This window comes from Citrus sinensis, chromosome 6, assembly GCF_022201045.2.
Source record: "Citrus sinensis cultivar Valencia sweet orange chromosome 6, DVS_A1.0, whole genome shotgun sequence".
Lineage (NCBI taxonomy): Eukaryota > Viridiplantae > Streptophyta > Magnoliopsida > Sapindales > Rutaceae > Citrus > Citrus sinensis.
The window spans coordinates 17,902,767-17,928,573 of NC_068561.1; the positions used below are offsets into that span (position 1 = coordinate 17,902,767).

Below are 25,807 nucleotides of genomic sequence, written 5' to 3' on the forward strand. Positions count from 1 at the left end.
CAATTTATTTTATTTTAATAAAAGGGGGCAATCAAAAAGCCATCCATATCAATGTTCTTCGGCCTCAGCCTCGGCCAGTTAGGCACCAAATGTTGACAGAGTCCCATTCTGTTCCCATGCTCAGGCACAGTGAATTATTACAATTAATTTGACGAGACTTTTACGTACGAGATCTGACAACTCCATCAGACTGCTGCCAAGTGTCCACATGCTTGCACCTGTTAAAATCTCTCATCTCCGTCGGTGGCTGCCTCGGATACCGTGCTTCTTCTCTCCAAACTTCAGATTTCGAAGACTTCAGGGACGTGCTTATTCAAAACATTGAACCGAAAGTTAATTAAAGTTACAGCTGATAGAAGTTACAGCATGTGCGGTAAGAAATGAACAGGGTTGTTGTTTTTTTATTATTAAATAAAATAATTTGTGAGAGATCCATTTTTTTGGGGCTAATATATAATTGTTAAAAATAAAACATACAATTAAATAAAAATAAAGGTGCCACAAAACTATGGGCCCTTTTTTTGCCTGAGAGGAAGAGGCAATTCTTATTTCTTAATATTCTTTTTCTGTTTTTCTGATTTTTTCCAACGTAGGAGTAGCAAAAATTACAAATTAATTTTTTTAATTTATATCGAATTAACACAACTATGCTATGATATTATAAAGACACGTGTATGCCCCTCGTAAAATTTTGTTCAAGTCATAAATTTGTGAGGTAGCACATTTATGATCCGGCAATTACATGCAGTCTGCCGAAAACTTAGCTGTGCATGTTCCGTCCCATCCTTCTATACACTTTCTCCCCGCAATTTTAAAAGCAAGTCTGCACACGGAATTAACTCTTGGTTAAAAATTCAAAAGGAGCATATATAGTTACTGTACTAACAATAAAATTTTAACAAATTTCAATTTTAATTTTTGAGCTATTTTCGAGAATAAATTCAGCTCGCGAATTATTATACATGATATTCGAGTTAAACTCACTCTTCTTTTTACCTAGCAAGAACCAGACTAAAGAAATATTCAACATTAGTTGAGATAAATTATTAAGCTAAAAATATAAATTTGAAACTCTCAGCTAATTAGTTTAATTATGAGTTGAGCTCATGAGTATCTACTAAAATGGCGCTCTCAAATTAAGCCGAAGAGTTGGATCATTTAATTTCCATCTATGACCTTATCCATTACCTGATCTTTACTCGATAGTGAGACTCGTGTGGAATGTTCTAAATGAAAATATGCAATAAATAATCATATCATATATTCGAAGTTTATTTTTCGTTCTTACCTTTGTGATGGTTAATTATTTCCAAAGGAATGTGTGTGTGTGTGTGAAGAGATATTACTGACTGAATATAAATTTATCTGTCTCCATCGAAAATATTTCTAACTTTGCATGCTGCCCCGTGATTTGATTGAATATTCTAGAAGGACAAAAAAATTATCTTATGTTAATATTGTAATTTCAGTTCTTGAAGGAAAATAAACTTGTTCATAATATTGCAAACAAAAGACATTCTTTGCTTTCGCTATAGTGTACACGGAAACCAGTCGGCTCCGACTCCCCCCATCACATGATTTTTGGACTATACGTTTATGAAATCAAACCTGGATACTATATGAATTTTCATCAGCCTTCTTTTTAACATGCATTTTCTTAGAAAAGAATAACACAAATTGTAGGCACATTCATGCGTATCTAATTCCCATTTTAATTAATGGCTTTCAACGTCCAGGATGTGACGATCAAAAAGTCCAATAATGTCGTTGAAACTCGCATAGGTGGAAAAGGAAAGAGAAAGGCATCAAATGCAATATTGAATTATTTCAACAACCAACTAACCAGTACAGTAGTCTCTCTTTAAAGCTTCTATATAAACACTAGCCCTTAACACACTTTTACTCACTCAACTCAAGCTTCTGAACACAGCTAGCCATAAACAAAGGCAAAAAAAAAAAGAAAAAGAAAAAGAAAATCTCAGGAGAAATCTCAAATGGCTGCCCTCAAGCTTGTTTCAGCTTTGGTTCTGTGCATGTTGGTGACTGGTCCCCTGAGTGCTCAGGCCATAACATGTGGGCAGGTGACTGGCTCATTGGCACCATGCATCGTTTACTTGAGATCGGGCGGCCCTATACCTGTGCCATGCTGCAACGGCGTCAGGTCTCTCAACGCTGCCGCCAGAACCACACCTGACCGCCAAACTGCATGCAACTGCTTGAAGCAAGCCGCCGGATCAATCCCTAACCTCAACCCTAATAATGCTGTTGGTCTTCCACGAGCTTGTGGAGTCAGCATTCCTTACAAGATCAGCATCTCCACTGACTGCTCTAAGTATATATGTCTTCAACTTCAATTAAATCTCCACATTATTATTATTTTTCTTTTTCAATTTTCAATTTTTTTTTACTCACTTTTGTTTTATTGTGTTTCAGGGTCCGGTGAACAGGAATCTGGGCTGTTGATTTTCATATTTAAGTTGACGGAGTAGAATAAATGTATAATAATAAGGACATTTTTGTGTCCGAATTATGAGTCTCTCTCTACACTTTGTACTGCGAGTCTCGTTCCCGCCCTCGTTTCATGTTGTGTCTTATTGTCTTTGCTTTTCATGTCATCGTCAGTTTGTGTCTATTCTGTTTATTAAATGAAATCTTGCCTTGTGTTCATTTTAACGACTTATCCACAGTTTCAAGTATCTCATTCACGTGAACTTTTGAGCTCTTGCTTCCACTGCAATTCGGAGACGAATAACATATTTTATGTGGAATAAACGACAATATTATTGGATAATATTTGACCCAAAAAGGAATTAAATATAATGGTTTGGTTCAAAATATATTACAACTAGCGTCCAAATCGAACGAGAAATTAAGTACTACTTTGTGACAAGAAACGACATCTTAGTCATCCTCAATGTAATTCTTTAATAACTATAGATCCAGACCCCACAAATTGAACTGATCTTAAGCTTTATTTAAGTTTTATTTGAGATTGAAATTGAGTAGTTCTTATTTGAGATTGAAGTTTGGTAGTTGTATCTACATGTTGACGATGTAACTTTTATTAAACTATTCAACATTTGCTAGTGAAGCAATTAGGTAAAGTAAGCCAAGTGACAAAATTAGGTGTCATTAAATAATTATTGGTGGAGCATTTTGGTAAAGGAAATGGTCAAGTTAAGTAACCATTTTGGACTAAAATAATGTGGCTATTGTTTGCAAATTGGCTATAAATAGCCTACAGTTCCATTTGTTTGAGTATCAAAGAAAAATGATTGTGAGTTTTCTATAAGCATTAGTTAAGAGCTTCCCGTGTAGCATTTGTGAGGTTCAATTCTTATTATTTGAGGAATTCGAATAATTTGAGTATTTTTTCTTTGATACTTGTGAATTAAGAGAAAGGGTTTATTGGAGATTTGGGAAGTGAGGTTGGGAGAGTTGTGTTCCACCTTTATCATAATAATGGAAATTTGAATTATAGTAGGCAATTTATTCGTTTTCTTTTTCTCCTTTATTTGTTATTATCTCAAATCGCCGTTTCATATGTTTCCACACAACACGATAGTACTAAATTACTAACAGTTATAGTTTGAAAATTAAGTTGATTTGATTTTATAGTAAAAAATTTATTATATATTTATTAATTTTATTAAAATTATTATTTAAATTTTATATTTATTATATTTTATTAATTTTTATTTCATAATTATATATATATATATATATATTCACTTTAAAAGCTACCGTAGCTCGATAAAAAGAGATCTTAATAATGAAATTCAGACTGTTCAGAAATTTAAATTTGTGATATATGTAAGGCAAGCGATGGGGTGGTCCATTGTTTCATTAATGAACACCGGCCATATCGTTGTTTTAGAACAATAATGAATGTCTCCTTGGAGCTTTGTACGTATGGTCCCAATGACTGCGTTGTTGCTTGGCCAGCTTTTTAACGAAGAGGTGGAAGTCACAGAAGGTTCTTACAAAAGGGAATTTGTTTTAGAACCATAAATTGAAAGTTGTTTTCAAGGTCTAGGGAAGATGAACAGATAACGGAGATGGAGAAATCCTTTTCTTTCTTCTTTTGTCTTTTGATGACTAAAGGTTCTATTATTTCCATAAATATAGATTAGGATGGTTTAAAAATTATCCAACTATAATGGTAAAGCTATAACATATTAACATCACATAGTGTATTAGTGTAATGTTATTATATTATTACACCATTATACTATACAATAATAATTTTTTTAGACTTTAATAAAATCTAAAATTTTAGGCCAAATCAATATTCCAGGATGATTAATATGTTTTCTTTCCATGTATAAATTATGAATCAATTTTCAAATAAGTAAAATATAACCCTTGAATTAACAATTAAGATACTCCACTCCAACAGTCCATATGTTAATTAGATCACAAATCAAAGTAATTTTGTAAAAAGCGTCTCTATTCTCCATAATCTTTTAACTCTATATAATGATTCGTTTTGTAATGGTGGCTGACTAACTAGATATAAGAAAGAAGTACATCTAAACATGCTTGATTCCACCTTCAACGAATTATATTTATTAATATGCTAAATTTAATTTCGAGTTTTCTAGAGCTTGCTCAATTATTTATTTTAAAAATAGTTCTGAAAATTAAATAGCTAGGTTGTAACTTTTAGCTTAGTCAATACTTAATTTGGTGTGTCTAATTTGATGTGTCTAGGGATATCATTATCGTTGACATAAACTCTTTTTAGAATTACAACATATGTAACTTATATCATATAGGGGTGGGTTTAAGTATAGGCAAAAAATGCGGTTGCCTAAAGCCCTATATTTTTGTTTTTCTGGTGTTTTCTTAATAATTCTCTAATTAATAAAAAAAAATTTTAATTACTTTTTGTAGGACAACCTATTAAACATTTCTCTAATTAATAATTATTCTACGATTAAGAATTATTTTTATAACAAATCTATATTTGGTAACTTTAGTGTTAATTGATATAATTATTAATATTATCTTACCATTATTTAATTCATTATTAGTCTTTCCAAAAAAAAAATTTACCTTTTCAATTTCCTAATAAATCTTAATTATTTAATTTTAGAATCTTTCACTTTTAGCATTCCTTTTAATTTGTATGAAAAACTTTATAATCTCAAAAGTCAAAAGGTAAAAAATTTATTGCGCTCTTCTCTGCAAAAAAAAAAAATTATTATAATCATTGATTCATTCTAAGAAGAAAAAAATAGTTTCTTGAAATACAAAGTTCATAACCATTATCTAATCATCAATTCATCATTTCAACTTTGCATGTGCTACTATTCTAAATATATTATTTAAAAATAATATTATTCTTATTTATTTGTTTGCTTCTGTAATAGTTCTAATGGAAGTAAAAAGGAATATCTTCTTGACTATTTTTTTGAAATTTTTAGGATCTTTATTATTATTATTATTAAAATTCATGAACTAAAAATAGAATCAATTTTTGAGCTCTTTTATGTTATTATATTTTTTAATACTGAAATCGTAGAATAAAAGAAGGCCCATAAAGAAAAATTCGTTAAGACCTCAAATTCCCTAAAACTGGCCCTAATATTAACTCATAAATAACTTTTTATATGACTGAATTGTTATCAGTCCAACAAACCTTTCGTTTCGGGAAAACCTAAGCTTATTCAGTGTAGAGCACGTGGCGGCCTACTGCTTGCTAATAAATAAGTCGGCAAGCAAACTACATTTTGCGGTGCAGGGTACAAAGCCTTGGCCAGTGCTGTTTAATTTTCTGAATTCGAATTTTAAAAGAGTTAAATAAGTTTTTAAAATCATTTTTTTATTTTTAAATTTTACTCACCTTTTGTCTTTAAAATAAAAAAGAAAAAAAAATTGACTTACATGAATGTTTATGTCCTTTTAAGTAATTATCTCATCGGTAAAAGACTAGAGCCCCTGATGGGCCATTGCTTGCTTGTAGCCCAGGCCCATTGTGCTCCAAGATTTGTACTTTGATTTTGTATAAATATATTTTAGCACCCTCTCCCCTTCAGCTTTCTCTTTCTTTAAACCCAATTTAATTTGAAGCGTGGCCTGATGCCCTAATTTGATCCTCAAATTACTGTTAAACTCATTTACTTACTAAATCTATGAACTAAAATTTTTAAAGTTTAAATTTTACGATATAGATCTACCTAAATGTAAATATAACCTTAATAAATTAAATTATCATGATAACTATGTTTTTATAAACCCATCAAAATAGTGTACATAAACATCAATAAGATGTTTAATTATATTTAACCAAATATATATAAATATTCTGTAGTGATTATTCAAATAAATAAAATATGTTTTTATAAACCCATCAAAATAGTGTACATAAACATCAATAAGATGTTTAATTATATTTAACCAAATATATATAAATATTCTGTAGTGATTATTCAAATAAATAAAAAGTTTTGAATAAAAATTGAATGTGTTATTAATTGTTTTTATTCATTCTTTTAATGGTAACTAGTATAAATCATATATCAAAAATATCAAAAGATTATAAGTAAAGTGGTATGAAAAATCTTCCATCCATACACCAAAATAAGTTAAAGATTATCATTCGTGCATGTCAAGATTGCAAACTTTATGAACATACATTAAGTTTCTGTTTTTCAAGTCATTGAACCCGAAACAAATTGGAGTGTAATGGAAATGATTCAATTAAAAATACCAACTAGTTAAGGTGGTAATATATTTTGTATGAAAAATAAAATGTTTGAAATTTGAATTCCGCTTATATAAGTAGGGAGAAAAATGGATTACCGGCAGGGTAGACATAAAAAAGGAAGTTACTTTAAAATTTTTAGAGGTTTCTTCAATAAGAAATGTTTGTAAGACGATTATGAATATAATGCATGACAAACATTTAAATGCGACATTTTGTAAGGTCTTTCAAGTAAATTCATTATTGATAACAACTGGACCTTTCCAAAGCAATTACTAGATGCACCTCACTAATTTAACTTCATTTTAACATTCCCAACTCCCAATGCCCAGCCCATTAATTCTGCACATGGTCTCTTAAGACATTTGGACCCGGATACTGACACGCGCATGTTTGGTCCGTTGATTTGCATGACCGCTTGTGGTTTGGACGTACCGGATCGCAGCATGTATCACTCTTTCTTGTTTGCGCATTGACGTCGCATCTAGCTTACATTGGCCTTACATTGACCACAAATGGATGGCCCTGATGGTGCCTCCTTGACGTGATTATGAACCTGTGATTGATACTCAATAAACGGCTCAGACCTCACTTGTTCGGCTATTTAAATCAAACATTTCATAGCCCTTATTTGTCAGGCGATTTTAAACGGAAAAATAGACCGGGCCTAATTTTTTAGGGGGAAAATGACAAGGAATAGGGTTGAGGGGCTGGGCCCTCCAAACGTAACATAGAGCTTGGACCTTCAAAAGGTTCGACTCTTGGTCTATAGACCAGGGCAGCGGCGGAGCCTATGTTTATCTAAGCCCAACCCAGGCTCTACAATATTGAGCCAAGCCCGAGTCTTGGCCCTTAAAATTAGGTCGAAGTTCAGCCAGGCCGAGCTAAACGTAGCCGGGCATGACCCTTAGCCCTTAAAACCGAGGTGGTAATGCCAGTCATACCATCAACTTTATAGATATCACGCTTAATCAAAAAGCAAGTGGCCGATGCTTCGGCGAAACACGTGTAACTTGAAAATTGTAAATATCCAGAACACCAGACCTGCATCACGCGGAAAAATTTGCAAATCAAAGCAAATTTAATTAGAATGAGGGTAAAGGTCTGAAGTGAAATTATTGTGGACTCACCGTTGGATTAAATCGCAGCGTCCACAATAATAATATTTATAAAAGACAAGAAATATTATGAAAGAATATATAAACATGAATAATTTGTAAAATAATCGTATTAATGAATATTGTGATGCATTATTATATTTTTTTATCCTTATTTTTTAAGTAATTAAATATAAATTTTAGAGTATAAACATGAATAATTTGTAAAATAATCGTATTAATGAATAATGTGATGCATTATTATATTTTTTTATCCTTATTTTTAAGTAATTAAATATAAATTTTAGAGTATAAACATAAATGATTAATTTAATTAAACGAGCATCATAAACGAGTAATTCTGACACAAATATAAATTAGTTTAATAAATGAATCAATGAGTTCAAACTCATACATTTGACTTGTTTATTAAACGAATTGACACATGTTCGATTTACTTATTAATTAAAATAATTTTTCTAAACCCGAACTCGTGTATTTCATGTCTAATTGAACTGAATAAATGAATTCCGAACATAAATTTTGTCTCTGCTAGTGCTAGTAGGTAGTAGCATGTTTTGAAACGTCTAGAAATGAGATCTTATTTTCACTTGTCGATTACTCGTTCGCCGGCCCTCGTCTTTAATGGTTAATACCTTTGACCTTGAAATTGGTTAGTTTTGATGACCTCTAATTTGTCTGCACACAACTAACTGGCTTGTTGAATGATTTTGATTTTCACAATAATTGCACCAGCCAGTGAGAAAGCACGCACGTGTCAAAACATTCTCCGCGCACTCTCTTGTTATCTTCAACATAGATCAAAGAAAATAATTGTTGGTTTTAGATTGATGAACGTTCTAGAATTTTTATTTTTTTTTGATATATTACAATCAAAGTGTTATTGATATTTACAATAAAAAATCAGTCAGAATTCTCTCGAATAATTATATTACAGTACAGTTTAAATATTAACTCTCATTTAAAATTAAAAAGAGATATTTACCCCACCATTAATATTAAAAAAAAATCGATTATATCTTAATGTGGAGAATCCATACCCTCAAGGTTCTTGAAGGTATGAGCATGCCAATGGACTATGAGCCCGTTGGCTACAAACGTTCTAGAATTGATTTTATTATTTGTGAGGGTTGTGTTTAACATTGGTGTTCTTTTTTTTTTTTTTAATTTTATTTTTTACCTTTTTTACACTTCGTTTTGATATTTTGTGCTCTGTTTCGTTATTATTAATTGTCATGTCTGTTAAATGGTTTAGGTGGTTATAGATTGTAAATTTAACAATATTCCTTACACCTCAAGAAGATTCTTTCTAATCGAAGTGAATAAACAAAATGAATATTCCGAATGAGCCGCAAACAATTAACCCACGCAATCCTTACACGCCAAGGAGGAGCAAAATATGAGCTCTTAAGACATGGAAATACAACCGTTGAGTCATTATAAAATCTTCTGTAGTGATAAGTATACAAAAATTAGTATAAAAAAATTACACACCACCATTGAAAGATTAAAAAAATTTACTACAGGATTAAATATATATATATATATATATATTCACCACAAGATAATTTCTTTTTGTCATATATACTTTATGTGCTATTTTTTATACTCATTTCGGTGAATACGGATTGAGTTAACATTCAGATCTGTTATTTTCAAATATGGATTGAGTTAAAAGACAATATTATTAAAATTCATGCTTTTTTTTTTTCTCTTTTATTCATATATATAGCACATTTTCTCAACAAGAGTCCTGAATTTGATATTATGTGCACTTTTAATCTTAGCCTCTGACTGAATCCAAGAGCTAGCATTCAACAATTTTACAAATGACATTATTATTATTTTAGCTCTCCAATTTCTTGCTTTTTTTTTTTTTTTTAAAAAAAGTTTTCAAAAGACAAAATAGACACAACTTTTATCCGCACCTTATCCTATTCTAATATCAATTCTCATTAACATTATTAACACGCGGCGTGGTTTCTACTTCACGTTCAACTGTGATGGCATTTATGATGTATATTATTTAGCATGGACACACTGTTTATTTATTAAATAAAGACCACTTTTAGTTTTTGGATTAAAATGAATCCTGATTGCATCGCATTATGGTCTTTATTCTTCTCTCGAATCTCAGTCCGCATCCAAAAAACCTCCTTTGACCACACCACATGTAAGTTGTGTGCATTAGATTCAATTAAAAGAGGCAACAAACATACGAGTCTTTGAACGCCAAACTCAAAATGCAAAGAGGCGAAGTCCCAATAGTTAGTTTATAAGCGGTTTTCAAAACAATGTACCGTTTATTTCGGTCAAATATTTCCTGTTGACTTTCTTGCTTTCCTTTCATCACGAATGCGTTCTTATCTCTTCTAATGCTTTTTCTTTTTCCCAAAAAATAAAAAATAAAAAAATTACCCTATTAATTTAAGAAAACAAATATAAATTATTTACACTTTAATTTATTTAAAATTAATTTTATTATAGGATAATATTGAAATTTGAAATCCGTACCCATTGATAAAGAATACAAATTCTTCAATTTGATGGAAATTGATCCAACCAAACATTAGAAGATGAAAAAAAATAAATTAAATTCTTTTCCTCTCCCCAGTCCTCTACCCCCAAACAAACAATTCTTTCTTGACTTTCTTGCTTTCCTTAACTACTAGACTTCAGTCTTAAGTTATCCCAAGTGGTATATAAATTTTTTATAATCTTGTATTTATGCTTTATGTAGCGATGTAATGTTGGTCATTTTTTTTGTTTTGCGTAAAATATTTTTAGGTCCCACTAACTAGATTTATTTAAAATATTATTGCAAATATTTTGATTATTAGCAGTACTTTAATAATTATTTTATATTGTTGTCACTGCGAAAATTTTAAGGAACGCGTCGATTTTTCTTTTTTGATTATAAATAAAATTTTTTATTTTTTTTTTAACTTTGTTTTTAATAATCTGTGTGTTGGGTTCGTTTTTCGGAATTAATAGGATATTAAGAAAGGAAGCAACTCCAGCCCCGGCTCAGGCTCAGGTTCAGAAGCTGTTTTTGCTTTTGGTTCGAGACCTGTTCGTTCAGGTCCCAACCCTTCCCAGTACAACGCCAATCCAACTGGATCTCAACCTTGACCGCTGCCTTGACAGACTCTAGCTACCTGGCTAGCTACGTCTTGCTCATTTGAAAAAAAAAAAAATTGAATATGTTGAATCCAAATTAATTACCAAGACCAATTTGGAACCCCCAAGACCCACTCAAAGAAACTTGATCTAGTTCTGGAATCAATCTCTCAAGAAGTTTTGTCAAGAACCAAGAATACCTACTGAAATTAATCACACAATCAAAGAAAAACAGATCACATACTTTGCACCAGGATTATAGTGGTTCGGCCAATTTCTGGCCTACATCCACTGTGGAAAATGCAGCAACCCTTTTACTGATTTCAGAGAACAAGTTACACATATGAAGAATTAATACAACTCAATAGAATACCATTAGTAATAGAGCCTAGGACTTTTTATAGTCCTTTCAGAACCAAGTGAAAGAGCCCCCAGAGGTCAGCTCACGTTTCTGTATTTCCAGCCAAGATGATGAATCAGCTGTCTCCCGCTTGATCTAACCGAATTAACCAATTCTTGAATCTGCTCTGGGACACTTGTCAGAGGCTCATGCAATCTGCTAACTAAAACGCAAATGTGGCTGCCGTTTGAGTTAGTGAATCATGTGACGAGTCACGTGCATTGCTAACACATCCAGCCGACATAGCGTTTAATCCATTCAGCTTCTCTGAACTCTAATTCAAACGACAAGTCATTATGCTTCATGAAGGATAATCGACATGTCATACAAATCCCCAGGTTCAGTTTTGAGCTTCACAACTCCAACATTCTCCACCTTGAACTCAAATCAGTTACTCCTCAGTTCCTGCTTCCCACTTTATCCCTGCAGTTTTATAGCCTGCATATTCCAGCTGAGTTCATGCAGAACTCTAGCTTAGCAACTGGTACACCCTTTGTCAACATATCAGCAAGGTTATTATCAGTGTGAACCTTTATCAGCTTCACCACTCCTTTAGACACCTCCAGCCTGACAAAGTGAAGTTTAATGTCAATGTGCTTTGTCTTTTCGTGATGCACCTGGTTCTTGCTTAGGCAAATAGCACTTTGACTGTCACAGTGAACAACCACCTGTCTTTGTTCAAATCCCAATTCTGTAACCATTCCTCTGAGCCATATTGCCTCCTTAAAGGCTTCTGCAGCTGCAGTGTACTCAGCTTCTGTTGTTGACAGAGCAACAACACTTTGAAGTGAAGCTTTCCAGTTTATGGTGCAGCCACTGAGTGTGAACAAATAGCCTGTTAGAGACCTCCTTTTATCTAGATCCCCTGCATAGTCAGCATCCACATACCCTTCAACATCAACTTCTGTACCTCTTTTTGTACCATAGATGAGGCCATAATTTGCAGTCCCATTGAGATATCTTAAGATCCATTTAACAGCTCTCCAGTGCTCCTTTCCAGGATTAGCCATATACCTGGAAACTACACTTACTGCATGGGAGATATCTGGCCTTGTTAAGACCATGGCATACATCAAGCATCCCACAGCACTTGAATATGGAGTTTTGCTCATCTCAGCTTTTTCATCTTCAGTTCTTGGACACTGATTACAAGACAACCTGAAATGAGCAGCTAGAGGAGTTTGAACTGGTTTTGAATCCACCATTTCAAATCTCTCAAGTACTTTCTTTATATAGCAGTGCTGTGATAGTTTTAATATCCCCTTCTTGCTATCTCTCAGCAGCTCTACTCCAAGAATCTTCTTGGCTGCTCCAAGGTCCTTCATCTCAAAGGTATTCCTTAACTGCTTCTTCAGTTTATCTATCTGATCCATGTGGTTACATGCTATAAGCATGTCATCAACATATAGCAACAGATAGATCTTACCCCCATCCTTCAAATCTTTGTGGTATACACAGCAATCATAAGAGCATCTTTGAAAGCTATTCTCAGCCATGAACTTATCAAATCTCAAATACCATTGTCTCGGGGATTGCTTTAATCCATATAGAGACTTTCTCAAATGACACACATAGTCAGCTTTAGCTGGATCTTCATAACCTCGTGGTTGTGCCATTACAATCATTTCTTCTAATTCCCCATGAAGGAATGCAGTCTTGACATCCATCTGTTCCAGGTGCATGTCATTTACTGCAACCAGTGCTAACAAGATCCTTAAGGAAGAGTGTCTTACCACTGGGGAAAAAACCTCATTGAAATCAATTCCCTCTTTTTGTGTGAAGCCTTTGGCAACCAGCCTGGCTTTGTATCTGAGTGGTTCAACTCCTGGTATACCTTCTTTGATCTTATAAATCCACTTGCAGCCAACTACTTTCTTCTTTGCTGGTTTTGGAATCAGATCCCAGGTGTGATTCTTGATCAGTGATCTCATTTCTTCATTCATAGCTGCAATCCACTTCTTTGAGTCCTTACTACTGACAGCTTCAGTGTAAGACTTTGGTTCATCTTCTTCTATTTCCTGTGCTGCTGATAGTGCAAATGCAATCAAGTCTGCATATGCATACCTCTTAGGTGGCTTTGTTTCTCTTTTCTTTCTATCTCTTACTAGCTGATAATCTCTGAGGTCATCTTCACCTTCTGATTCATCTTCCTGTTCAGGCATATCCATTCCAGGTGCATTCTCAGGCCTTATCTTTTTATCAGCTTCTGTGCTAGAGCTTGGAAGCTCCACCTCAAGAAAACTCTTCTTGTCACCCCCTGATTCTCTCTTAATGGTTTGATTTTCAGTAGCTGAGTTTTGAAGCATTTCATGTTCATTAAACACCACATCCCTGCTGATTATTGCCCTTGGTGGCTTCATGTCTGTACACCACAGCTTGTAACCCTTCACACCAGCAGGATATCCTAAGAACACACATTTAAAGGCCCTGGGCTCTAACTTCCCTTGTTTGACATGAGTATAGGCTAGGCAGCCAAATATTCTTAATTGAGAATAGTCTGCTGGTTTGCCAGACCAGAGCTCATATGGGGTTCTGAAATTGATTCCAGAAGAGGGACTCCTGTTTACTATGAAGCAGGCAGTATCAAGAGCTTCAGCCCATAGACTCATGGGTAGCTTAGAGTGGATCAGCATACACCTAACTTTATCTATTAGGGTCCTGTTCATCCTTTCAGCTAATCCATTTTGCTGTGGAGTGTGTCTTACTGTTTTGTGTCTAACTATACCATGCTTTGTACAGAAATCATCAAAGTCCTTATTGCAGAACTCTAACCCATTATCTGTTCTCAGTCTCCTCACCTTTCTATTGGTCTGATTTTCAACTAAAATTTTCCAGTTCTTAAACTGATCAAACACTTTATCTTTGCTCTTCAAACTAAATACCCAAACCATTCTTGAGAAATCATCAATAAGAGATAAGAAATACCTAGCCCCACCTAGAGAAGCTGTCTGTGCAGGCCCCCACAGATCAGCATGAATGTAGTCTAGAGTCCCCTTTGAGTTATGGATACCAGTACTGAATTTCACCCTTGAAGATTTTCCTAGGACACAATCTTCACAGAATCTCAAAGGCTCTATCTTATCTACACCTAAGACTCCCTGTTTTGATAGTTCTACCAAGCCCCTTTCACTCATGTGGCTTAACCTCATATGCCACAGCATGGTTTTATTTGTTTTCTGGTTTGACACAGCAACATCCCCTGTAACAGCTGATCCCTGTAACACATACAGACCATTGCTCATGTTCCCTTTCATCACAACCATTGACCCTTTCAAGACTTTTAAAGTGCCTGACTCAAGCTTAACAAGGCATCCAATTTTATCCAGCATTCCTAGGGAGATAAGGTTTCTTTTGAGATCAGGCACATGCCTGACATCCCTTAGTTCCCTAATCATGCCATCAAACATTTCCAACCTAATTGAACCTCTGCCAACCACTCTACAGCTTGAATCATTACCCATTACCACTACCCCACCATCACAGGTCTCATAGTTTGTGAATAAAGTTTTATTAGGGCACATGTGGAAGGAACAACCAGAATCTAAAACCCAATTACCTTTTGTTTGAGCATTAGTTGCTATTAGAACTCCAGCAGAGTCATAGCCATCAGATTCTTCACATTCTGATGCAACAGCAGCATCTCCACTCTTTTCCTTTGCTTTATTCTTCTTGTTTTTGAATTCAGGGCAATCTTTCTTGAAATGACCCTCCTTATGACAATGAAAACATTTCAAGTTCTTTGGCCTGGATTTTGACCTCTTCTTCTTGTTTTTACTTGTCTCTCTACTTTCAGTTCTTCCCCTTGCTGTCAGCCCTTCTCCATCCCTGGTTTCTTTCTTGATTGCAGCCTTGGAACTCAGAGCTTCTTTTACATCTCCCATAGCGAGAGTCTGTCTTCCATACATCAAAGTATCCACTAGATTCTCATAGGAGCTCGGCAGAGAGCAGAGCAGAATCATGGCTTTGTCTTCATCATCAATCTTTACATTAATGTCTTCAAGATCCAAGATGATCTTGTTGAAAGCATCAATGTGATCAGTAATTGATGATCCCTCTTCCATCTGCAGGGTATAAAGCTTCTTCTTGGTGGCTAGTCTTTTAGCCATTGACTTCTTTGTGTATAAGTCTTCAAGCTTCTTCCATAAACCTGCTGCTGTTCTTTCTCCACCCACCTCTCTAAGTACACCATCCCCAAGACTTAGAATTATTGCACTGTGTGCCCTATCAAGAACCTCAGATAATTCTTCTTCAGTTACTTTCATTGGCTTCTTGGATGTTGATTCATCATCGAGTGCAACATCCAACCTTTGATGCACCAATAAGGCTCTCATCTTGAGTCTCCATAGGTGGAAATCATTTTCGCCAGTAAACTTCTCCACTTTCAGTTTAGTTGACGCCATTGCAAAGACCAAGAAACCAGAGATAGGCTCTGATACCAATTTGTTGAATCCAAATTAATTACCAAGACCAATTTGGAACCCCCAAGACCCACTCAAAGAAACTTGATCTAGTTCTGGAATCAATCTCTCAAGAAGTTTTGTCAAGAACCAAGAATACCTACTGAAATTAATCACACAATCAAAGAAAAACAGATCACACACTTTGCACCAAGATTATAGTAGTTCGGCCAATTTCTGGCCTACATCCACTGTGGAAAATGCAGCAACCCTTTTACTGATTTCAGAGAACAAGTTACACATATGAAGAATTAATACAACTCAATAGAATACCATTAGTAATAGAGCCTAGGACTTTTTATAGTCCTTTCAGAACCAAGTGAAAGAGCCCCCAGAGGTCAGCTCACGTTTCTGTATTTCCAGCCAAGATGATGAATCAGCTGTCTCCCGCGTGATCTAATCGAATTAACCAATTCTTGAATCTGCTCTGGGACACTTGTCAGAGGCTCATGCAATCTGCTAACTAAAACGCAAATGTGGCTGCCGTTTGAGTTAGTGAATCATGTGACGAGTCACGTGCATTGCTAACACATCCAGCCGACATAGCGTTTAATCCATTCAGCTTCTCTGAACTCTAATTCAAACGACAAGTCATTATGCTTCATGAAGGATAATCGACATGTCATACAAATCCCCAGGTTCAGTTTTGAGCTTCACAACTCCAACAGAATAAGAAGAAGCAGTTGTTGTGCTTTCATTGTGTAACAAAATTTTCTTTTACAATCAATGGCTCTGCCTTGGCAGGCTTCAATTTGGCATGGAATAAACTTTTAAATTTGTGTTATTGAAAATATATGTATACTCTTGTATTAACATATTACCAGCCCGTCAAAATAAGAAGCCAAATTTCAATCCTAAAACTGTTGAAATGGGGTAGTATAAAAGCCAATCGCATATTCCTTTGGATGCATGCAAAAGGTCGTCCGATTATCCATTCAAATCAAATTTGAAAAGCTCTAAAATTAGACCCAATTTTGTAGATAAGAAATGAAGCAAAAATAAGAAATTAAAATAACAATCAGCTTCTGTTTTAAATTAAGACAAGGGTTCATTTGGAACTGTTGTTGGGGAGCTATATAGTTTAAAAGCCACGTATGTATAGAGTTCGATAAATAAATATGTGAAGGGAGCTACAACTTTAAAAAACCACAGATGCATAGTGTTTGACAAACACATGCAAATTGACCACAGATGCATAGTGTTTAATGATAGAGAATTAAAATTATAGTTTGAATACTGAGAGTGGATCCCTTAACATTAGCATAATTTTAAATTGATTCCTAGTAATTTCTTTTCCCGTAATTAATTTTCTTTATTTAACAAATTGACTACTAGATTTTAAATTTCTTATGGTTCGACCCCGAATTTATCGGGTTATATTATAACTAGACACTCTTATACTTGAGAGTAACATCACTTTTGAGTCGTGTCAATGGGCGGATATTTCGATTCAAATAACACTACAAAAAGACAATTTTTTTGGTGACATTCAAAAATTTGACCAGCAAACTCCATATAAGATACTTATTTTATCCTTTTAAAATTTTAAAAAAATCTCCAATCACATAAGATACTTATTTTATTGACCATCAGTACTCCATTATGACTTTTCTAAGGAAGGAAAATGAACACAGCCACATGCATGCTTCTTGATAAAATTAATAAAATAAAATTAAAAAAGTTCCTATATATTGGAATGTAAGCAGCTGAGAAATCTTTAAATAAAATCAGTCAAAAGTGAGCTACTAATATTGGGCTGTTGATTTGGGTAAGATTGGTAAAATTTATTCAGTACATACCTTATTAAATCTTTTGAAGTCATTTATCTTTCGGTTATTAGAAATCTGTAGTGGATGATTATTTACTTTTTTTTTTCCTTTATTATTGTTAGGCATTTGTCTTTGCTATATTTGAGTTTTCAGTTACCCTAACTGCTGTATTTGAATTTTATATGGCCTTATATTTATGTTCTATGGGGGTAATATAATGTTGGTCATTTTTTACCCTTCAAATATAATTTACTAATTTCAAATAGAAAAAGAAAGTCTTTTTTATTCCACCGAAATAAGACTTCCACAAATAGGCTACAAAAATGAGTTACTTAATATAAGTTTCTCTTGGCTTGTTTATGGAGGGATAAACAAATGCTAATGCATGTATGATAGAGCGGGCGTAGCGGAAGTGGAATTGATAGGGTAGGAAACACTAGATATTGTTTTAGTACCGGACGACCAAGCCAATGTGATTAGTTTATGCTCTAATTGAAGTGTGATTAGATCTCGTTCTAACGCAAACGACTCAATGAGATTTTTAATAATGTGTAAAGTGAGATTAGATGACGCTCTAATCGAAAGACTCTACAAAAGAGATTTTGATAAATAATCCCAATGAGAATTACAAAATGGAGTTTTATTATTAATTGAGGCTATAGTTATGAAAACAATAATAAAATCTCTCTATTTATAATAGAGAAAACTTACTTTCTTAAGTTAACTTAAAAAGAGAAATTAAATCACAATTATATTAGAATAAAAGATTAAGAAACATACTATAATAGACTCTAATTAAAATAATAAAATCCTATAATTCTAAAATAATGTCCTACATCAATCTAGTATAAAGTTTTTAATTAATTAATTGAGCTCCTAGCAAACGATAAAGCTCCAAATTTAAGCGCCATATGCATGCCTCAACCTCCTCAAATTATGATGCAATTCAATTGGTACGAATCAAAGAGTCTTGCTCTCTAAAATGTTTTAAGTCAGTCCTTGATTATTCTCGTTTCGTATTCTCTAAAAATTTCTGCTTGTTTCAATTTTGTTGTAAGAAATTATATCATTCAATATCTTTGTCTTGTTACTTTCATAATAATGAATTAAAAAAAAAAATACAGATTTTTTTAAATTGAGAAACGTATCAGGTTCGACTTGCAGTCTTGCATGTTCATTAATATGTCTGTCGTTATGTTAGAAATGACACTAGGACTACAACAGAAACGACACCATTGTGCATGAACAGTGTATCGTTTGGGCTTACTACTCGTACTACTTCCGTCGCCCCCAGTATTCAAATATTAGTGCTGCAATGGCTGTAGATGAGGGCTGTTTTGGCAGCTGACGATGAAGTCTTTAAACACAGAAATTATGATTTTGTTCGATTGATGTTGTTAATTATAAAGCTACTTTGACGGGAAAGTTATGTCGTCACGTTTGACCAAAAATTGCCGGCACAGATTGCCAAAGATTATCGGAGTCAACAAAGCCGCCTTCAACAAAGAAGAATGCCAGAAGAAGCCAAATAAAATAATAAAGCAAAAGAAAATAAAGAAGCCAAAAGAAGAATGCCGGAATAAGATGATAAGAATATTGAAATACCCGCCTCGGCCAGAAACATTTTATGTGGTCGTAGTTGGGAGTTGACATTTTATAAATAAGTGCTAATGAGAAGATCAAGCTGAAGGATTACCTACAGAGTTGGCTTTTGCAGTGAGTCTTCTAGATGAGAGAGAATTCGTGTAGCAGTTGCGTCTTTTTTATTGGGATTCTTTTTTTTTTTTCGCTATTATTATTATTAAGTCACGCGTCTATTAAAGTTCGAACTTGGATATTTGGCATAATGGAGAGCTCCGAAAAATCCGGACGTGGAAAAAACCCTAACGCGGGAGGAATTTTCCCTCCACCGTTCAGGGAAAGTAGAACAACTAAGAAGGTAAGGTTTCGTGATGAGGAGGTTGCAGATGATACCCCTGTACATGTTTCGTATAAGGAAACCCTTGTAAACTCGTCGCGAGCAATGGAGACGGGTTACGATGGCGGCGCAGGGGACTGGGAGTTTGAGGAAGGGGACGTGACGGAAAATAAAGATGGACCTATGCCCTCCATAACCTTCTCGGATAGGGTTCACGAGAAGTTATGTGAACCATGGCAGAACTCGGTTATAGTGAAGCTGCTGGGTCGCACGATCGGTTATAGAACTCTCTGTACGAGACTGAATGCCATGTGGAAGACAACAATGACTTACTCGGTGATTGACCTAGAAAACAATTATTTCCTGGTTCGCTTTCGTTCGGCGACTGATGCGGTCGATGCCCTAACAAAAGGTCCGTGGATTATTATGGGGCACTATCTCACGGTGCAGCCATGGACGCCGTCTTTTGATGCCAATACAGTGGATATAGAGCAAGTTAATGTATGGATCCGTCTTCCCGGACTCGCTGTTCACCTATACAACCGGAAAGTACTCCAGAAACTTGGAGAATTGGTGGGTACAGTGATGAGAATTGATTCGAACACCGCATCCTCAGCGCGTGGAAGATTTGCACGAATTGCAGTTCGTCTTTCCCTGGCCAAGCCTCTGGTTTCTCAGTTTGTGTTGGATGGGAAGGTTCAAAAGGTAGAGTATGAGGGATTACCAGTGATTTGCTTCACATGTGGAAGATACGGCCATAGTAGTAGCAGTTGCAAGGTATTAAATTCAGCAACCAATTCTGGAGAAGGGGTTCAACCCCAACCTAATATGCAGCCCCAGGGGAACACTGTCCAACCAGCTGATCACGGTAATATTGATAGTAATGCCGAGTCCTTTGGACCTTGGATGATAGCCACGAGAAAGGGCAGAAAATTTAATAGTGGCAAGGACATTAACAATGGCTTGACTAAGAACCGAGAAAATACAGGGGCTGGTGTTTCCAGATTCCAAATTCTTGAGCAGGTCACGGATGACCGTGAGCACCCCACACATGCCGCTGTGATAGACAATCCATCCACTTCTCACCAACCAAACACGGCCAACCCTTACCAGATATTTACTGCCAATCACGAGGATAGAACTAAAACTCCGGCTAGATGTAAGCAGCACACCACAGCCGTTACTGCCAAACCCCAAAAGAAGACACCAGCTTCCTCCTTGAACCCAATCCGTAACCCTTTTCAGCAGACCACTTTCACTTTAAGAACAGAAAATACAAACTATTTGCCCCATGCAAACCCTAGGACCGAATCATGTCTTAACCCTCAACTCAACCCCAGCCAACAACAAATGTCCCCTCTAGTTACAACCTTGGACCCAAAAAAGCATACGGTGATATTCTGTGATAACCAAAACCGATCTCTTGGAGAGGTAAGAGAGGCGGGCAGTGATCAGAGCAGTCAGCTGCAACGGGAGTATGAGCACGTGTCTGACCCTCCAGACGATCAACATGCTGATTGTAGAAACAACGTAAATGCTCATGTGCATCCGGTTGTGTCTATGGGGGAGAATGAAAGGGAGGAGATGTCCGATGAGGAAGACTCGATGATCGAGGAAACGCCTTTGGCGTTGATGCATGACGGGAATGGACAACATTAATAAGGTGTCTATGTTTCCTTTTTTTGCTTTTATTTATCTCATGATGATTAGCATTATGTATTGGAATGTCCAAGGGGCAGCCTCGGCTGTTTTTCGGCGCTCATTCAGGACAATTGTTAAAAACTACAACCCTTCCTTGGTGGTTTTGATGGAACCTCGCATTAGTGGGGTCAAAGCGGATGATTTCATTAAGAAGAGTGGTTTCGACCAGTCCCATCGAGTGGAAGCAGTGGGCTTTGCGGGTGGAATTTGGATTCTTTGGCAGAGTTACATTGAGGTTGAGGTGATGCTGAACCATAGGCAATTTATCCACTTTAAAATATGTAGGAATAATACTTTTATATCTTGGGTAACGGCGGTTTATGCTAGCCCAAACCCGATGTTGCGGAGACAGCTGTGGAAGCATATGGATAGCATTGCTATGTCAATTCAAGGGCCTTGGCTAATTGGTGGGGACTTTAATTCTATATTGTATGCTTCTGAGAAGCAGGGGGGTGCTACACAGAATTCAGGAGTTTGCGGTAATTTCCGGCAGTGGTTTGATGGGTACCGAATTTTTGATCTAAAATTTAAAGGCCCTCGGTTTACTTGGTCTCGTGGACTTCTGTTTAAACGACTTGACAGAGCTCTCTGTAATAGTGATTGGTTAATAAAATTTGCGGACAATTCTGTTCTTCACCTTCCGAAGGTTGCTTCAGATCATAGGCCGGTTCTGGTTCGTTTTGCGGGAGCTGAGTACAGACACCGGGGGACTAGGCCTTTCCGATTTTTGGCACCCTGGCTGACTCATGAACACTTCAATTCTTTTGTTAAGAAAGTTTGGGATCCTCAAGCCCATTATAGAGATGCAGCGTCCCATTTTGTCCAGGCGGTTCAAAAGTGGAATAGAGAGGTGTTTGGAAATATTTTTCAGCGGAAAAGACGGTTAATGGCTCGTATAAATGGGATTCAAGCAGCCTTAGAAAGGTATAACTCCTGAGGGCTTGTGCGGTTAGAGGCTAGGCTTCGGAATGAGTTGGAGACGGTGATAGGGCAAGAGGAAATCTTGTGGTGGCAGAAGTCAAGGAAAGACGAGCTTCTGCACGGGGATAGGAACACGAAGTTTTTTCATCAAAAGATCATTGCAAGACGACGGAGAAATAGAATTGAAGCTATTCAAGATACTTCGGGGAACTGGCTTTATAGTGAGGGAGAGATTCGAAATTATGCTATTGATTATTTTTCGTCCTTATACAAAAGTGAAGTTGCAACCCCTCAAAGTTATCAGGTACCGAATTTATTCCCAGTCTTAAATGCTTATGATTTGGAGAGTACTGTCGTCACAGTTTTAGATGACGAAATTAAAATGGTGATTTTTAGTATGAAACCCCTCAAAGCTCCAGGTACTGATGGTCTGCATGCAATCTTTTACCAATCTCAATGGCCGGTTGTGGGGCCTTCCTTCTGCAAGCTTATAGGTGACATTTTTAGTTCGGGCAAGATCCCCAAAGAAATCAATACTACTCTGTTGGTTTTGATTCCCAAAGTGGAGCACCCCACTAGCCTAAGTATGTTTAGGCCTATTAGTTTGTGCACGGTCGCTTATAAAACAGTGACTAAAATAATTGCTAACCGCTTGCAAGCCTTGTTGCCAGATCTCATAGGCCCCCACCAGACTAGCTTTGTGCCCGGACGCCATATTATTGATAATATTGTTGTTGCTCAAGAAGTAGTTCACTCCATGCGAATGAAAACGGGGAAAAAAGGGTTTATGGCCATCAAGGTGGATTTAGAAAAAGCGTACGATCGAATTAATTGGTCATTTATTTTCGATACTCTACAGCAAACTGGTATCCCGATTCAGTTATCTCGATTAGTCATGGAATGTGTAACTTCGGCTCGGATGAGTATTTTATGGAATGGTGAGGCTACAGCAGAATTTGTCCCGGGGAGAGGAATCCGTCAGGGGGATCCGCTGTCTCCTTATATTTTTGTCTTGTGTATTGAACGGTTGAGCCATGGAATATCACATGCCGTGAGGGAGGGCAGCTGGAAGCCTATTCGGTTGGCCAAGCATGGAACTCCTCTAACGTATTTATTTTTTGCAAATGATTTGCTCTTTTTTGCAGAGGCGTCAATTGATCAGGCGTACACCATTGATGCAGTTTTAGACAATTACTGTCGGAGCTCTGAAGCGAAGGTCAACAAGTCGAAAACTAAAATTTATTTATCTAAGAATGTTGGTTCAAGAGATGCTCAGCTCCTCAGTAATGTGTTGGGGTATTCGGCTACAAATGACTTAGGGTGCTATCTTGGAATGCCTCTCATCCATTCGAGAATAAATAGAGCTACCTACCAATCGATCCTTGATAAGGTGGAAAAGCAGCTCACGGGTTGGAATGCAGCTCACTTATCATTTGCTGGCCGAATTACTTTAGCTCATTCGGTGCTCCAAGCAATGCCAATTTACGCAATGCAGACAACTTTATTACCAGCTCCGGTGCGTGGGAAGCTTGAGCAGTCTTGCCGTCGTTTTATTTGGGATGGGAAGTCGAAGAGCCATAAGATGAGTATGGTGGGCTGGAATAAAATTTGCATGCCGAAAACTAAATGTGGCCTGGGGTTTAAGAAGTTGGGTGTGATGAATCAAGCGTTATTGATGAAGCTGAGTTGGCAAATAGTTTCGAATTCATACAAACGGTGGGTTAAGGTTATCTGCTCAAAGTACGGATTGGATTCTAGACACTTGCCGTTGTCCCTCCCTGAGAAACAAGGTTCTGGAATCTGGAAAGCCATAAAGCACACGTGGTCAGCCACCATGCAGGGAGCTCGCTGGGCTGTTTGTGATGGTTCTCGAACTCGCTTTTGGCTGGACTGCTGGGCAACAAAACAAGGCCCTTTGATCAATCTCGATGTTCATCCAGTGCCTCATGAATTGGTTAATGCTACGGTGAGTGACTTTCTGAACGTGCATGGGGGCTGGAACTAGTCAGCTTTTGAACATTTGCTTCCCAATTCTATCCTGATGCAAATTGCCTCGATAATGCCTCCTAGCTCTCTTCTTGGTGTTGACAAAATTTATTGGCGTTATGAGCCAAGTGGCAACTTTACGGTTCGCTCGGCATATGAGTCCCTCGGTCAGCTGGAACTCACTGCTACTGATAATGCATGGAAGCATGCATGGTCCTGGAAGGGGCCGAAAGCAACTCGCATTTTCCTTTGGCAGGCTTTACATGTGAAATTAAAAACCAAGAGTGAACTATCTAGGCGGCATATTCCGGTCTCTCCAGGTTGTGATCGTTGTGGGGCTCCTCTTGAGGATATTATTCACGTCTTGAGAGATTGTCATTGCATCAAGCGGGTTTGGTTTCGGCTTGTTCCAGCTAGGCATCAATCCTCTTTCTTTCAGTCGTCTTTACGAGATTGGATAATTGCGAATCTACAAAACAAGTGGAACATTCCCTCTCCATTAGCTTGGGAGTGTATTTTCGGCGTAGCGGTGTGGAGATTATGGTATTGGAGGAATCGTTTTATGGTGGAGGGGAAGCTGGCGGATAGCTCAACAGTCTGTGTAGATGTTATGGCCAGAGCTAACGAAATCCATAGATTAAACAACTCTCATATAAGTCAACAGCCGCAGAGGAAGGAGATCTTTATTAGATGGCTGCCACCTCCATGGCCTTGGTGCAAATTGAATACGGATGGATCTTGTAGAAAAGATGAGGGTGCAGGTGCTGGTGGTATTATTCGAGACTCGGTCGGACACTGGCTAGCTGGATTTTGTATGAATATTGGAGAGAGTTCGGTGTTAATGGCGGAACTTTGGGGTCTGTACCAAGGATTACATCTAGCTTGGGAGGCTGGAATAAAACGTCTTTTGGTTGAAGTGGATAGCCTTTGTGTTACTCAATTGGTCTCGAAGCAAGTGGTTGTGCCTAACGAGTTCTATGCTTTGGTCGTTGCTATCCGGGAGATTATTAGTAGAAACTGGCAAGTTTCCATCACCCATATTTATCGGGAAGCCAATTCGGCGGCGGATTTTATGGCAAACATGGCTCACTCATACCCCCATGGATTGCACTTATTTTCTAGCCCGCCTGTGGGTATTTATTCAATTATTGTACAAGACTTATATGGGGTTACTCAACCCCGTCTTATTCCTGTTTAGCTCGCTAGTTTGAGCCCCATCTAATAAAAAAAAAAAAGTTCGAACTTGGAATCTGAGTTGTAAAAAGGCCGCTCCGTACCATTGAAAAAGAGCTTGGCTTAGATAAAATCAAAATTTTGTTTTTATTTATTAAATATTTATACTTATTTATTTTTAGAGTTATTAGTACTCTAAAAATTACACTAAACACTTATTTATAAATTTTTAAAAGGTGGAACTATTTGAATTCACCAATTTTTTCTCTACACGCTTTTTCAACAAGAATTTTATTAATTAAAATTATTTATTTAGTTAACCATTTCTTATATTTCTCATTTCGATTTCACAAATTCTCATCAATTTGTTTATATATATATATTTTAGCTGTAAATAATTGATATCACAAATTAAGAAGAACAAAATCCACTATTTTAAATTAAACATCAACAATTTTTTATCAATTATGAGAGTTAATAAATATTGAGAAATTAAGTTTCACTAAGGACAAAAGTTAATGAATATAAAAAAAAA

The 25,807-nt window shown here is 36.2% G+C and overlaps 2 protein-coding genes across 2 annotated transcripts; both read left to right on the forward strand.

Annotated features, from left to right (window-relative positions):
- Positions 1-1,897: 1,897 nt before the first annotated feature.
- On the forward strand, positions 1,898-2,673 carry LOC102624700 (non-specific lipid-transfer protein 1). The gene is made up of 2 exons (XM_006481119.4): positions 1,898-2,332; positions 2,434-2,673. Exons 1-2 carry the CDS (start codon positions 1,995-1,997, stop codon positions 2,441-2,443), a joined length of 348 nt encoding a protein of 115 aa, XP_006481182.1. The 5' UTR covers positions 1,898-1,994; the 3' UTR covers positions 2,444-2,673.
- Positions 2,674-19,419: 16,746 nt separating this feature from the next.
- On the forward strand, positions 19,420-21,150 carry LOC107177444 (uncharacterized). Its single transcript, XM_015531217.2, has one exon. It carries the CDS (start codon positions 19,420-19,422, stop codon positions 21,148-21,150), a length of 1,731 nt encoding a protein of 576 aa, XP_015386703.2.
- The last annotated feature ends 4,657 nt before the right edge of the window (positions 21,151-25,807 follow it).

What these genes read in the sequence shown, in the direction of transcription:
- LOC102624700 (XM_006481119.4), top strand. Translation starts at nt 1,995, where the DNA reads ATGGCTGCCCTCAAGCTTGTTTCAGCTTTGGTTCTGTGCATGTTGGTG.
- LOC107177444 (XM_015531217.2), top strand. Translation starts at nt 19,420, where the DNA reads ATGGAGAGCTCCGAAAAATCCGGACGTGGAAAAAACCCTAACGCGGGA.